Source organism: Diabrotica virgifera, chromosome 6 (genome assembly GCF_917563875.1).
Source record: "Diabrotica virgifera virgifera chromosome 6, PGI_DIABVI_V3a".
NCBI lineage: Eukaryota > Metazoa > Arthropoda > Insecta > Coleoptera > Chrysomelidae > Diabrotica > Diabrotica virgifera.
In genome coordinates, this window is record NC_065448.1 from 3063521 (window position 1) to 3077646 (window position 14126).

General features: G+C 33.3%; 1 protein-coding gene across 2 annotated transcripts in view; it reads right to left on the reverse strand.

The window, feature by feature from the left end:
* Nucleotides 1-13989, reverse strand: part of LOC114326323 (poly(U)-binding-splicing factor half pint) — a 93163-nt gene extending 79174 nt beyond the window's left edge. For both annotated transcript variants that reach the window (XM_028274649.2, XM_028274650.2), the window contains exons 1-2: nt 13777-13989; nt 13389-13722 (exon numbers count right to left, since the gene is read on the reverse strand). In XM_028274649.2, the coding sequence (XP_028130450.2) occupies nt 13389-13722; nt 13777-13830 (388 nt within the window). In that variant the 5' untranslated portion in view covers nt 13831-13989. The remainder of the gene's footprint in view (nt 1-13388; nt 13723-13776) is intronic.
* Nucleotides 13990-14126: the final 137 nt, after the last annotated feature.

Below are 14126 nucleotides of genomic sequence, written 5' to 3' on the forward strand. Positions count from 1 at the left end.
TGTATTTTAAGAAAAAATGAGAAGTAATTTTAACTCCCATCCACCAAAATGTAAATGCATCGTTTTCCTTCCACAATACCTTTTACTATAGTGTTATTTCTATATTCAAAAAGTTGGACGAGTTTAAAATGAATGGTTTTTGAAAAAAAAAAGATCAAATTATAGAGCGCATTTTTAAATTTTCTTAAAAATCTTCCTTTTTCCCCATATAACTTGAAAATGATAAGAGATACAGTAATGAAAAATAAAAAGGAAATTTTTATCTGAAAAAGTCCTACATTTTTGTGTGGTATCTTTTTTCGTATCTCTTATCTTTTTCGAGTTACATGGAGGAAAAGGAAGATTTTTAAGAAAATTTAAAAATGCGCTCTATAATTTGATCCTATTTTTTTCAAAAACCATTCATTTTAATCCAGTCCAACTTTTTGAACATAGAAATAACACTATACTAAAAAGTATCGTAGAAGGAAAACGATGTATTTAAATTTTGATGGATGAGGGGTTAAATATATTTCTCATTTCTTCTTAAAATACATGTCATCAACTTTTTTGCAGAATATCTCGCTTAGTTTGAATGAAATCGACATTTAGTATTACTCATTTTAAAGGTATTTTCAAGCACTACAAAAGTTATTATTATCATTATACACCTAAAATCGACAGTTTCTCTGTTATTTCAAGTTGAATACACCGATTTGAGCATGCAGCAAAAAAACAACTCTTACCTACCATATCCCTCTTTGTATTTTAACTAGAAGATTTGTGAAGGAACGAATCTCTTTGTTTTTTTATAACCTACAGAAATATTTTATATACTTTTTTTGTTAGATGCATAGTTTTTAAGATATTCGCAAAAATCCGTCCGAAAAGATGTAATTTTTCAATGAAAATAGCCAAATTTCAACCACGAATAACTCAAAAAGTATCGAGTTTTCAAAAAGTAATTATAGAACAGTTTTTGCTTAAAATTATGTTCTCTAGCCTCTTCCGTGGCTATTTTAACCAAAACATTTTTCACCCCCCGAGAAGGGGTGGGAAACACCCCCAAGATAAAAGCGCACATCGGCATAGGGTAGACTTTGTTTCTTGAGCTATTCCCTACTTACTGTGAAAATATCAAGTAAATCGATGTAGTAGGATGGAATTCGGAGCCAAATACCCTCATTGACTGCCTTAATAAGAAATTTCACAAAAATGAAAATGTTTAAAATGCAATAACTCAGCGAAAAAAAAAGGTATTTGAAAGATAAAATTAACGGGTCTACATATCCTCAAAAATGACCGAAAGTCGCCATTTTGAACTATCAGGTTAGGATATCACCCAATCCAGAGCCAATTCAGCAATTTGGATTCGACTCTTATTCGTATTCAGCGCACCAAATACCTTCGGAAAAGCATATTTGACTCTGTTCCCTGGGTCTCAAGCTTGTCGGGCTGTGTAATTTCGATTACCAGAAAGTGTGTGTCTTTTTCTTTTTTTTTGTAATAGCAACGAAAATGATTAAAAATCTCATTAATTCGTAATATCTTTATTTGAGATAATTCATTTGACAACCTGTATTAATATCATAATAATAACTGTTTCCTGGTGACTGGTAAGATGATCTATGAATCTGCGAACTTTCAATTCAAAATAATATTATGAACTAAAATAGAAAACAAACATTGTGAAATGAATACAGCAAATAAAAATGGTTAAAAAGTCTATTTGTTGATTATCAAAGCGGTAATTGGGATTTTATGACTATTATTGTTAATACAGTGTGAAACATAATATGGAATCATTCTAAACTTTCAAATATGAAATTAAATGGACAGACGAGGAGACAAGAAAGTAAAAAACCAGTTATCAATAAAGTTCAGTATGATGTAGCCCGTGCAACTGAGATAAAATTGCAAAATATTTAAAAAGTAGCTCAAGAAATGAGAAGATCATAAGAGAATGAACAAATATTATCTACGCCTGACAAAAAAAAAATGAATAAATGGCGAATAAAAAACAATTGTATGATTTTGATATTAATGTTCTATGACGATATATCATTAGTAACTATTAGCGAGCTCGCATACCGAAGCAATATCCTACATCGCATGTGGCATGCATTGCGAAAAGATACTCACTGAGTGTCACATCTGGTTTTCGGTGAAGCTTCGGTGACTTTCGGTGGAATTTCGTTCACCGAAAACCAGATGTGACACTCAGTGCGTATCTTTCCGCAATATATGTTATGCGATGTAGGGATATTGCTTTGGTTTGCGAGCTCCCTTATACCCAAGAAATTCAAGTGCCAACTTAAACTTGTTTCAACTGCAAATGAATCAAAATTATTTTGAATCTTGTTTAATTATTCAAAAAATCCCAAATTTAAACGATTTGAATATTAGATGTAAAAGGTGTGGCAATTGCATTCCGGGACTCTTGGAAAAAATCTTTATTTAGCACATTTTTTTATATTTTTCTTTTTTCCCCCTTCAATACACTCTCCTTTCTCGTCCTTACAGTATTCCATGTGAGCCTTCCAGTGTGCAACGCAGTGCTGGAGATCATTTTCCGATAGGTTGTTGAACAGCTACGCAGGTTTTTGTTTTACTTCCTCTAATGACTCGGAATTGAGAACAGGTTCCTAGTGGTAGGATACATTCTCCATGGCTGTGAGCTGTGACCTCATCCCGAAGTTCTTTTTCATTAGTTCTTGTCTCTTTTCACTTTTGGAATGTTGAATACAGTTAGAATCCTACGCTTGAACGGATATCAGGATAAGGGCTTCCTCAATGTTATTATGTGGAATTTATTCAAGAATCACAGAGTATACGACTCTCTTCTAATATAAATGTAAAATTATAATATAAATGGCAATTATATACATTTGTTTTTAATTTACTTACCTTAATTTTAAATACTTATGACAAGTTAGTAGTCAAGTAAAAATAACTATTGAAATAGTGAAGAAAAAAATCCAGATATGCGATAACAGTTCCTTCGAAGAGGTTTAAAGGCAGGAATAGCAATTGGATAAATGGTTATTAACCATGAGATTAGGAAGATGATGAAGAAGACAAAAGAAAAATACTTTGAAGAGAAATGCAAAGAGATCGAGGACCTTCAAAAAAGACAAAATCAGAAAAGAAAACGCTAGAGCTAATTTTAAGCTAAAGTTGGAGCTAAGAGTTAGGTTGGTTAGGTGCTACGTTTTCTCGACTTTCTTTTATGGAAAGAAAGCTTGGACCTTGACTGTGGCATCAATGAAAGAACTGAAGCCAATCGAGTTGTGGGTGTATAGAAGAATTCTGAAAGTATTGAGGACAGAACACGTCATAAACAAAGAGGTTCTGAGTAATTGAGAAATTCTGAAAATTTGAGTATCTAGGACATATTCCATGTGGAGAGTGAGAGAACTTGCTCCAACTGACTATGTAGACAAAGATCCAAAAGAAGAATACCATTGGGAATGTGTTTTAATTATATCCTTTTACATTTTAAACCCCAGTATATGGCAATATATTATATTGTTATCAAGACTAAGTTTTATATTTTTATTTAACTCTTTCTGCCCTTTCAGCAACAAACATGCAGAGAGAACCGCACTGAAAAGGTCAAGTTGTAGTACTAAGGCAACAATAAATGGACATAAAAAATGTTAATTATGAACAAATCACAATCTCTTCAATAAATACTAAAATTAAGAATATAGGTACTGTAGTCATCTGTAGTATGGCAAGTTAAATAAGTTTAAAACCTTAAGAGGCTATCCTAGTGTAAAAGTACGAAATTCATATACTTTTTTTTGGAATTTCTAAAATAAAAAGTACTGTATTAATTGTTTTTAAAATTTGCTTGAGCGTTTATTATAAAAAGAAGTACATGTAAAACAATTTTCATAAATTTTTTTTTAAATTAAACGATTTATGCGCCATCTACTGCCACCGTGAAAATAAAAACATGGCTCCACTGCTGCAGTGATTGGGCCTAATAGAGACCCTGAAACATAAAATTTCAAAGTGATTGTTGAAATATAAGATATTTTCTATACTTACCATCAATTAGGATTTTTGAAAAATATTAAAATTTGGAAAAATGACGAAGTGTTGAAAAATTTTTTAAAGAAAAAACATTTTCAGTTTCAATAACCGCCAAATTGACGTTTAACCGATCAAAATTCCCCTAGTTGGTGGTATAGAAAATAGTTTCAATAATAACTTTGAAATTTTATGTTTTAGGATCTCTATTAGTAAAATTCTTTTACATGTACTTCCTTTAATGCTCATGCAAATTTTCAAAATAATTGGTATAGTATTTTTTATTTTAGAAATTACCAAAAAAGTATATGAATTTCGTACTTTTACACTAGGATAGCCCCTTAATATTAAATAAAGGTTTTGGTGCCAAGAACGTTGCATATTATTGACATTAAGGGATAGTTCAGACTTCAGACACGACTGAATCCGCGACGACGCAAAACGCAGATGTACTTAGTGTGTGTAAAGGGTCTTCATTTCATTTCAAGAAGAAAATAAGTGCGTAAGCGTAAGTAGTACCTCTATAAAAAAGGTAGTATTCAGCTCGGTGCGCGCAACATGTTTGTCAGATTAGTACGTGTTTTTAACAGTGCGCGCCGTTTGTGCGCCTCTTGCACGTACTTATCTAACGAACATGTTGCACGCAAGCGGCGCGCATATATAAAGTTCTGGAATTTTGAAACAAAGATTCTTTAACTATTCGCGAATGTCAGTAAATCAATTTGACAAAAAAATTATTTGTAATTATTTGTTTGCAAATTTTACCAAATTAACAAAATTACTTACTAAAATCACTAGCCACTTTTGTCTTTGGCGAACCGACCATATCAGCACTTTTTCTGTAAAATGAACGGTTCTCTCAGAAACAACGCTTGAAGCAACCGGCGATTTTGAATGCCAGTTATGGGCGCGAAATAAATTTTTTAAGCCAACGCACGGTAAAAATTCGATATCCGTTGATCAGAGTGTTCTATCGACAAAAAGTATTTTAAATGTGAAGAGTGCAATATGCAATTTTTGTAGTTTCGCGCAAATGAAGCCAGTTTTTATAAAACTGTTATATAAATAAACGTTGCGAGATTTTTAACATTTTGCGAGAGTTGGTGCAAAACCTCATGGCCCTTGAAAATGCGCATACCTGAAATAAAAATTAATCCTAAAGGGACGATTCCGAACAAGACCGCAAACCGCAGACCGCAGCGACAGACCTACTGGTTCATATGGTTTCTTATGAGCTGTATGTCGAGTAGAGCGGCACTGTCGCCGCCGCACGCAGAACGTCGCCACCGCAGACCGCAGTACTGCACCAGAACCAGTAGTGTCGCCGACCGCATAGCGACAACATGTATTTTTGCTGTTTCCAAATTGACTGAAAAGTGAAAAGAATTGAATTTCTTTTGAAAATTAGTATTTCAAATGACCAAGAAGAGCAATATTAATTAATAGTGTAGCAAAATATTCAGTTAATTACGACGCAAGCTTCCTTAAAATTGTCTATTTTTAAGTAGAGACCTAGTTGACTTCCTTTTTCTTTTATGATGCAAAAGTAAAAGATCGTCGTCATCTTCTTCTTCCATCAAAAGATATAACATTAATTCATCGTTGTTCATTGCGTCTGACATCCTACTTATACGACTTTTAATATTATACTATTATAAATTCCCATCGTGCAATGCTATTGTCGATATTATGTAGATGCCGTGCAGTTCTGCTCGGAATTGGTCTGACCGCAGACGACACTGTCGCTGCAGTCTGCGGTCTGCAGCCACTTTCGGAATCGTACCTTAAAACATTTGAGTATTTTAACTCCTTAATGCACAATTTTTTGGAAAAAGACTGGCCAAAAAAATCAATTTATTTTTAACGTAAAAAGTGATCCTAGCGCGCAGGTGCGCCCAACTAGTACTTGCATTTATCCGATTACTGAAATAATCGTCACGAAACTGTTACTGAAGATCACAATTTTTGTTGGAATAATCGGAAGGACGATGCGATGAACGATAATTTTTTTAAAATGTATAAACATTTTCAATTTCTTTGCAACACGAAAATGCAGCAGCTGCATAATACTCTGGTTAAATCGGAGAGTACAGGAAGAGTCTATACCGGTTTCGGAGGTTTTTTCCTCCTCATCAGTAGTCCCATATCCTCTTCTCACCGACTTCTCCAGGCATCACACTTTGAGCCCTTCCGAATTGCAAAGAACGAAATGTCACGGACGTACTAGAGCCATCTACCGAAAAACAAAGTATGTACATAATACACATAATTTTTTTGTTGAAGCGTTTTTTGTTTACTGCGCGGGAGCGTGATTTATATATTGAAAAATGAGCGAATCAGAATATGAAGACACAAATTTGTCTGAAAGCGGCTCATAATGAAGAGATAAGTCGTAAGTGATACCTAAGTAGAAAAAATAGCATATTTTTTCTTAAATAAGCAAGTTTTATAGCTTAAAATCCCATGTAAATTATAAATATCAATAAAACAATTGTTTTTTCTTGCTTTCACATTATTATTTTCGATCGCATTTGAGCGGGAAAAATTATAGTAACATAAAGTAAAATGCTGCTCGAATTATTTCAAGTGTGCACATTTTTTCCAGTTTAGCGCTCTCGAGTTAACTCGAGTGTTCTCGTTAAGGGGTTATTTATACTGAATTACGCGACTGGGTCCGATCTGCACCCTGATAATTTCAGTAATGTCGGATTCCATCGTTTTATTTGAAAATTGATGCCACCAAATGAATGAGTCAGATTCATGAGATTTTGTAAGTATAGTAGGCTCGGAAATCGACAAGAAAATTTAAACTGAATATAACAAAATTCAGTTTGGCAACATTATGTGAAGTGTTTACTGTAAGTTCTAAAATTACTAATTTACAATGATTTATGGGATGTTAAAATACCGGCATGTACTATCTTTAAAGCGGCTACTCGAATTTCTTAAACATTTTTACCAAACATTGATACCGCCACTTTGTTGCGCATTCTGACTGATTTCCGTTTCTACTATACTCTACATGTCAATGTATATAGAATTCGTCGATTTTGCAGCCGCGCGGATTCTGCCATGTCCGAACCAGCCCTTTTAAACAAGTTTCGTATAATATAGCAGTGATCTTGTAACCTCAGCATAAAATAAAGATATTTCTAGTTATACTCATAGCAAATATAAACGGGCAAATGCTCTTTTGTTTCTGAAACACAAATAAAAACGTTTTAAAATAATAAATGTGTCTTTTAGAAATAATTCATGTACAATCTTTTGCAGCTGTGGCAAGACGTTTCCATCTGGTGGCTCAAAACCGAAAATCTGTCAATACGTCGAACTTATTAGCATCTGGAAACATAAAAAGAAAATAGAGATGTCTAAGATAACCGGGGATTCTCCTTAGGGGATTTACACAAGAGTAATGTACAAGTATGAGTGTATATTTGTAGTACAACAATTGATGATGATGTTCAAACTTTGTTTTTTGTTGTATATAAAATGACCCACTTTATATCGAAAATTGCTTTCACGGATGTCAAGATTAAAGTAAAGTGGCCTGGAAGAACCATCGCCCTGTTCTTAATAAAATAACCAAATGTGGCTGACAAAAGCTTGCTTGATAAGTCTAGTGATTTTATTAAAAAGTGTCATTTTGTGATCAGTGTCAACAGCATTAATGTTGGAACAGAATGAAAAGAAAATATATGCTGGTTCTTCCTAACCAACATTTACTGTACTAGGTAAGTTGTCGATAATATTTCAACATGTACTTATACCAGAAACCATTCTAAGTAAACTTCCCAAAAATCGTATGTCATAATATAATCATAATTCAACATTACAAAAATTAGTTTTTGACACGTTTTGACAATTCTGTGTCTAGATGAATTTTGTCAGTTTAGTAAATGTGGTCTACTGTTAGTTTTTATAGTACATTATTATTTTTTATATACAGTAGAACCCGCTTAATGGAATAGCATTTGTGCCAAGCTAAAGTATTCCTATAACTAGGATATTCTAATAGCAGATCATTTGTGGCTAGTAAAACCGTTTCGGGACCTCAAATTTCTATTCCATAAAATGGGAAATTCCTATAAACAGTATTCTAATAAGTGGGTTCGACTGTACTTATTAGTTGATAAACATGTTAAATATAAAATTGTTGGAAAAATATCGAACAAAAACTTGTAATGTTATAGTGGTAAATGTTTCCACCAAAATGATAATTTCACTATGAAGACACTTCAAAAATAGAGATTTAAAATTTCCGGAAAAATTTTGTGCAGGAAAAAAACCAGTTTTTTTCCTGCACCCAATTTTTTCGGAAATTTTAAAAAACCTGTTTTTTTCCTAAAAAGAAAAACAGGAAAAAATGGAAAAATACGGAAAAATTGACATTTGGTACAATATACTAAACAAATTCTGCATCCCGTATCAAAATCGATAAATTTAGTAGAATTCGATAGATCTATATTATCAGAAGTGCCTTTTGTCTTTAAGTAGGTATCTATATAAAAGACACAATATTAAAAAATATTCAGTATAATTCGATAGTTCCATATTATCAGAAGTGCCTTTTGTCTTTAAGTAGGTATCTATATAAGACACAATATTAAAAAATATTCTCCAACAAGTTAACCAGACTAATTCTCTTATCGAAAGCTTGCTAAAATATGTATGTTGAAAACTCTACGAATTTTGTTCTAAGCTGATTCACTTTGCAGCCTCTTGATGCTCGCTTTAAAGAAGAATAATTGAATGAAGACCAACTAATGGAAGCCATACACTTCATTTCTGAAATGGCTTGTTCACTAAGGTCCGGTCTTTTCACCTCCGAATAACTAGTTATCAGGAAGTTTATTTGACAGATTTACATGTAATCTGCCGGATAAACTTTCCGATAACTATTTATTTGGAGGTGAAAAGACTGGGCCTAAACCTAGATGTAGGGAAGGCGGTGGCAAATCTAGCCCAATTTAGAACAAGAACTGGATTTTTTAGTCGAAATTCTTTATGGGATAGTGCAAATATGTAGTACTAATATGTAGTACTATGATAGCAAGGTTTATGTAAAGCGCAGCCACTTATGCCAATTGCCTCCCGAATTTTAAATGGACCTCCATATTCCGCCTCTTCAGTAAGAAACTGGTCTTTACACTGCCTCATATGGACGGCGTTATGCATAACTCGACCAAGCGCCATTTCTTTAATATCGAGATAACAGCGGATTCTGGTGACACATAGCTAAAACTATCTTGGAAAAAATCCCTGTTATTGTCACGTTAACGGTTACTAAGAAAAACAAAATTAAACCAAGCGACATTAATCCACTTACCATTAAGCGACCATTAAGCAACCAAGAAACGAAAAACTTTGAAGCCATTTATCTCAAAACTATGTTTTGGCGCTTGGTCGAGTTATGCATAACGCCGTACATATATACAAGCAAAAAAATATGTTATCACAGGATAAAATTTATAAGTTGTTGCTATTCATCTAAATTTGGTTATAAACGAAAAACAGATATTTATTTACGATACTAGACCAGATCCACTTTTAAAAGAGACTGACAAAAATCATGTTTGTGTTATCCGCTCAGGATGGTGAAGCGGAGAACGAGTCTGAATCAGATGCTTGGTCTGAAGATTCAGATTCAGACTCAGATAAAAATATACCACTGAGCAATTTGGTTAAATAATGTGCTTTCTACCTTTGAAGTTTCGGTTTTGACACTTACAATTAAAGTCTCTTAGTTTAACTACACTTAAGTCTCAATTAAAAAATATTTTCAAATTTTCCCATTTTTTCCAATTTTTCCAATGATCTGGAAAAAAGTGGAAAAACCTGTTTTTTCCCAATTTTTCCTGTTTTTTTCTGATGTGTTAATTCTCTATTCAAAAGGCAGGCTAAATTTTCTATTTGTGAAATACATTTTGAAAAATCAAATTTTTTCTCGTTTCCTTGCTATATCTCGGCAGCTATGCATTTTAGAAAAATTTTTGATTAGAGATAATGTCTAACTGAAAGTGCAAAGTAAAATCAACAAAATCACAAAAGATTTTAGTCAATATGTTTAATGTTATTTAGATAGGTTTTTCCATAAAACAAGCAATTATAATCTTATCTACCAAGGTCATTAATGTTTGAATAATCAATGTTATGCTAAACAATGGGCAACTTTGTGTAGCACTATTTTCAAAATGCAATAAAACTTTAATGGATTCAAATTAAGCCTACAGAAAACAAAATTGTTAATAATATTCATTATTATGTATTTGTATCTAATTAAATAAATCAGTCAATTTTTTTTCAATAAATATAGATAAAAATAAAAACAGCAAATTGTTTGGTTTTAATATGCTTCGAAAGCAGTCAAGTTTTGTTTTTTCTTATGCAAAAAATAGATTATTATTCAATTAAACTACAGTCGGAAAAATGAAAGAATACCCATGAACGATCACATCAATCACATATTCTGTATTTCCTATTTTTTTTTCATAAATAACAAACGAGAGAGATAGATTATTAATAATCTGAATAATATGTGATTGATGTGATCGTTCATAGGTATTCATTCATTTTTCCAACTGTACCTTCCCTTGAAGAAAACAACAGCAATCAAAGGTCAATTGAATGTTTCATAGAATGAAACTACACTGTTATTATCAACAGTAAATCCTAAATATGAATTACTACATGTAATTGTTCAGAAAATAAAGAGAAATGTACAGTGAAACCTCGATAAGTCGGATTAATCGGGACCACAGCCAATCCGGGTTATCGAAAATCAGATTACCTCCATTATAATTATTGCAAAAACATGAAATCCATATGCACAGTACATTTAAATTATGTAAATTTCTATACAGTAGGTGTTGTTTATTTCTTGGCAAAAAACTGAGTCAAAGTGAAAAAAATGTTTTGTTTTGTCTGCTAAAAATTGGTCCGGGTTTGCCAGACTTCCGGCGACTTATCGGGGTTACACTGTAATGGTCAATGAAGAACAACCTGGCTCAAGAACCTCTGCCAGCAGCAGGACATTATTTAGATGAGCTACAGATAAAGTAAATACAATGATACTAGGCTGGTCACCAATGATGTACTTGGAGGCCAAGGCACTTACAAGAAAAAGAAATCTTGAGAAGCTGAATTTGTTCCTGGTCATAAGAATGCCTTATATTAGATGATGATTGTTCAGAAACTGTCACTGATTGTGACTGAAACATGACAGATTGTGTAATCATAATCAGTGATTTGGCATGAGCTGGAAACATGTCAAATTGAAATATATACATCATGCGAAAAGTTTTGGATATGAAAAAGTTATCACACACATTAATTTTATTAAAAAACAATATTTTTGGACTGCAAAATCTATTATTCACATTTTTTAATTCGGCACAGGCAAATTGGAATACAAAATGTTGTGGTCATCCACTTTATTCACCAAAATTAGGCCTGTGTAACTATTTCCACAACTAGTTTCTACAATGTAAAAAATGGCTAGGACACTGTTTTGCAACGAAACAGGTGTAACCAAAAGTTCCAACTATTTTGGGGTGGCTGAGTCAAATTGTTTCCTACAATGAATTTATTAAAAAAACGTAAGTTGCACAGTCAGGTTATATGAAGATTTTTCAAAGCTTGCTAGTAAATTCTTTGATTGAACTATATTATGAAAAATACAGTGATGAGCACTCTAATAACCGGCAAAATAGCTCAAAAGATGGAAAACATAATACATTGCGAAACAAAAAGAGATGAAACTAGTGGAGGTGGAAATTATCGTTATAAACGTATTAATTAACAATACATTACACAGTTTCCCACCTTTAGACATCTGTGACAGGAGTATTTTATAAAATTCTACTGTCACAGTAACAGTTGTCATACTCCTCTGATACGTCTAAAGGTGGGAAACTATTTAATGTAATGTTATTTTAGACGTTTATAACGATAATTTTCACCTCCACTAGTTTCATCTCTTTTTGTTTCACAATGTATGTTTTTCATCTTTTGAGCTATTGTGCCGGTTATTAGCGTGCTCATCACTGTATATGAGACCCTCAGGGCAACAGTGGCTTGACCCCAAAAATGGAATTTTGAGATAAATGCAATCTTTGCATTCATATTTCCATTATGCTTATGGGATGGCGTTACAAATTTAGCCAAATATAGAGGTAGGTTGTGTAGACTGTTGTTAATCTGAAGATTTAGGTAATGTTGCTGCTTTTATTCATATATTAATCTAAAAATGATCAAGTTGTGGCTTAGGCCACTGTTGGCCTCTGAGTGCCTCATATGTATATTATGAAAAATACTCTGTTATACAACCTAGCAATCTGTGTACCAATCTAAATTTAAGATCTACATAACCAATATTAACACATCTTCATACATGGTAACAGTATCTACAGTCGGAAAAATGAAAGAATACCCGTGAACTAACATATAAAACACGCTGTATTTTCCTGTCACCGTGTCACAAAGAAAATTGTCCAGTGCAAGTACATGTAACCATAATTATTATATGTACTTGCGCTGGCCAATTTTTTGTGTGACACGGTGACAGGAAAATACAGCGTGTTTTATATGTTCGTTCATGGGTATTCTTTCATTTTTCTTACTGTACATTATATTTGTATTTGAGGTACTCCTAAGTCATTTACAGTTTGTCGAACCTAGGAACAAGTTTGACAAACTGTACCCCCTCCCTTTAACACAGTTTGTAATAATTACATAATCAATTTGTGACTAACAAAAACTAAATCTACAGGACTTTTGGCATGTATATCCACAGAATTTGTAAATACATAGTGTGAAGTAAATCGTCAGATCACCAACTTATGTAGGTCATCATAACTCCTCATCACAAATAAAGAATAACACTTACTAGTAAACCACACTACATAATTTGCTATTAAAACCAATTTGGTAGTAAACAATTAAGGAATTTATTTCGCATTTTACACATTTACCATATAGATTTAATAAAATTTAGAATATTGGTTTGATTACACCTTGGGAAGACCATTTTTTTTAGTGTAGAGATCAATACATATCAATATAAAGGTAAACTAATTGGTTATTACAATTCGCAATATGTCTACATGTGAATCCCTACAGAATACTGTGTAAGGGTCATGTATATTTCAAAATATTACTCATACTTGTACACACATTATTTAACTTAGTTATGTTTCCTACCGGGTAGCGAACGGCTACAGTAATGTCACTAAACAGCTATGCCAAGACTCCATTGAGGCAACCAGGCCGATCTCATTCTGGAACATCTCAAGCAAGACATCTCACATTAATAGCTTATCCCGCATGAAAATTATTCAATCTCTCATAATACAAAATTTATTTAGACTTACTTGCTGGGTCAATGGGTATCTCGGGGATTTCTTCTGTTCCAGGTGCTGGAGGTTCATATTCCAACATGGGATCAGGCTCCATCTCAGGTTGCGGTGAAAGTTCTGGTTCGGCGTCTAACGGAGGGTCCGGGTCCACCGACATGGGAGGTTGAGGGATTTGGTCAGAGACTGTGTTCAGGGGCATGGGAGGCATTGGAGGAGGAGGTATACCGAGGGCTTGCATGCTAGGTGGTAACATGGGCGGTAGGGGCATAGATTGTGCTAGAACTGAAGGGGGTAGACCAGGAGGAGGCAGTATGGGTGGTGGAGCACTAATAGTTTGAGTAGGCGGATGCTATAAAAGAGTCGATTAGTATCTTGGAATTAGTTAATTATTGTAATTACTTACTGCTTTTGCCGAAGCACTCATCATAAGCCGCTGTTGTTGAAATGAGGTCATCATCTTGTTATTTAGATATCAAGATAAAAACGAACAAATTATAAAATTATTAAATTACCGCAAACCGAAAATCGATAGGTGATGCATGTACCCACAAACACAATACACAAAATGGCGATTGGCGATTTCGATTTTACTTTTTACTGCTTTTGGTCCTGCTGCAACAACGCGCAAACGCAAACTCAAATGTCATTAACTCCGACCGCAGTTATTGACCCATATATGCATCAAGCCAGGATTTATTTTCTTTTTAAAAATTACTTCTTTTCTCTCATAAACAATATTATCAATCAAACATA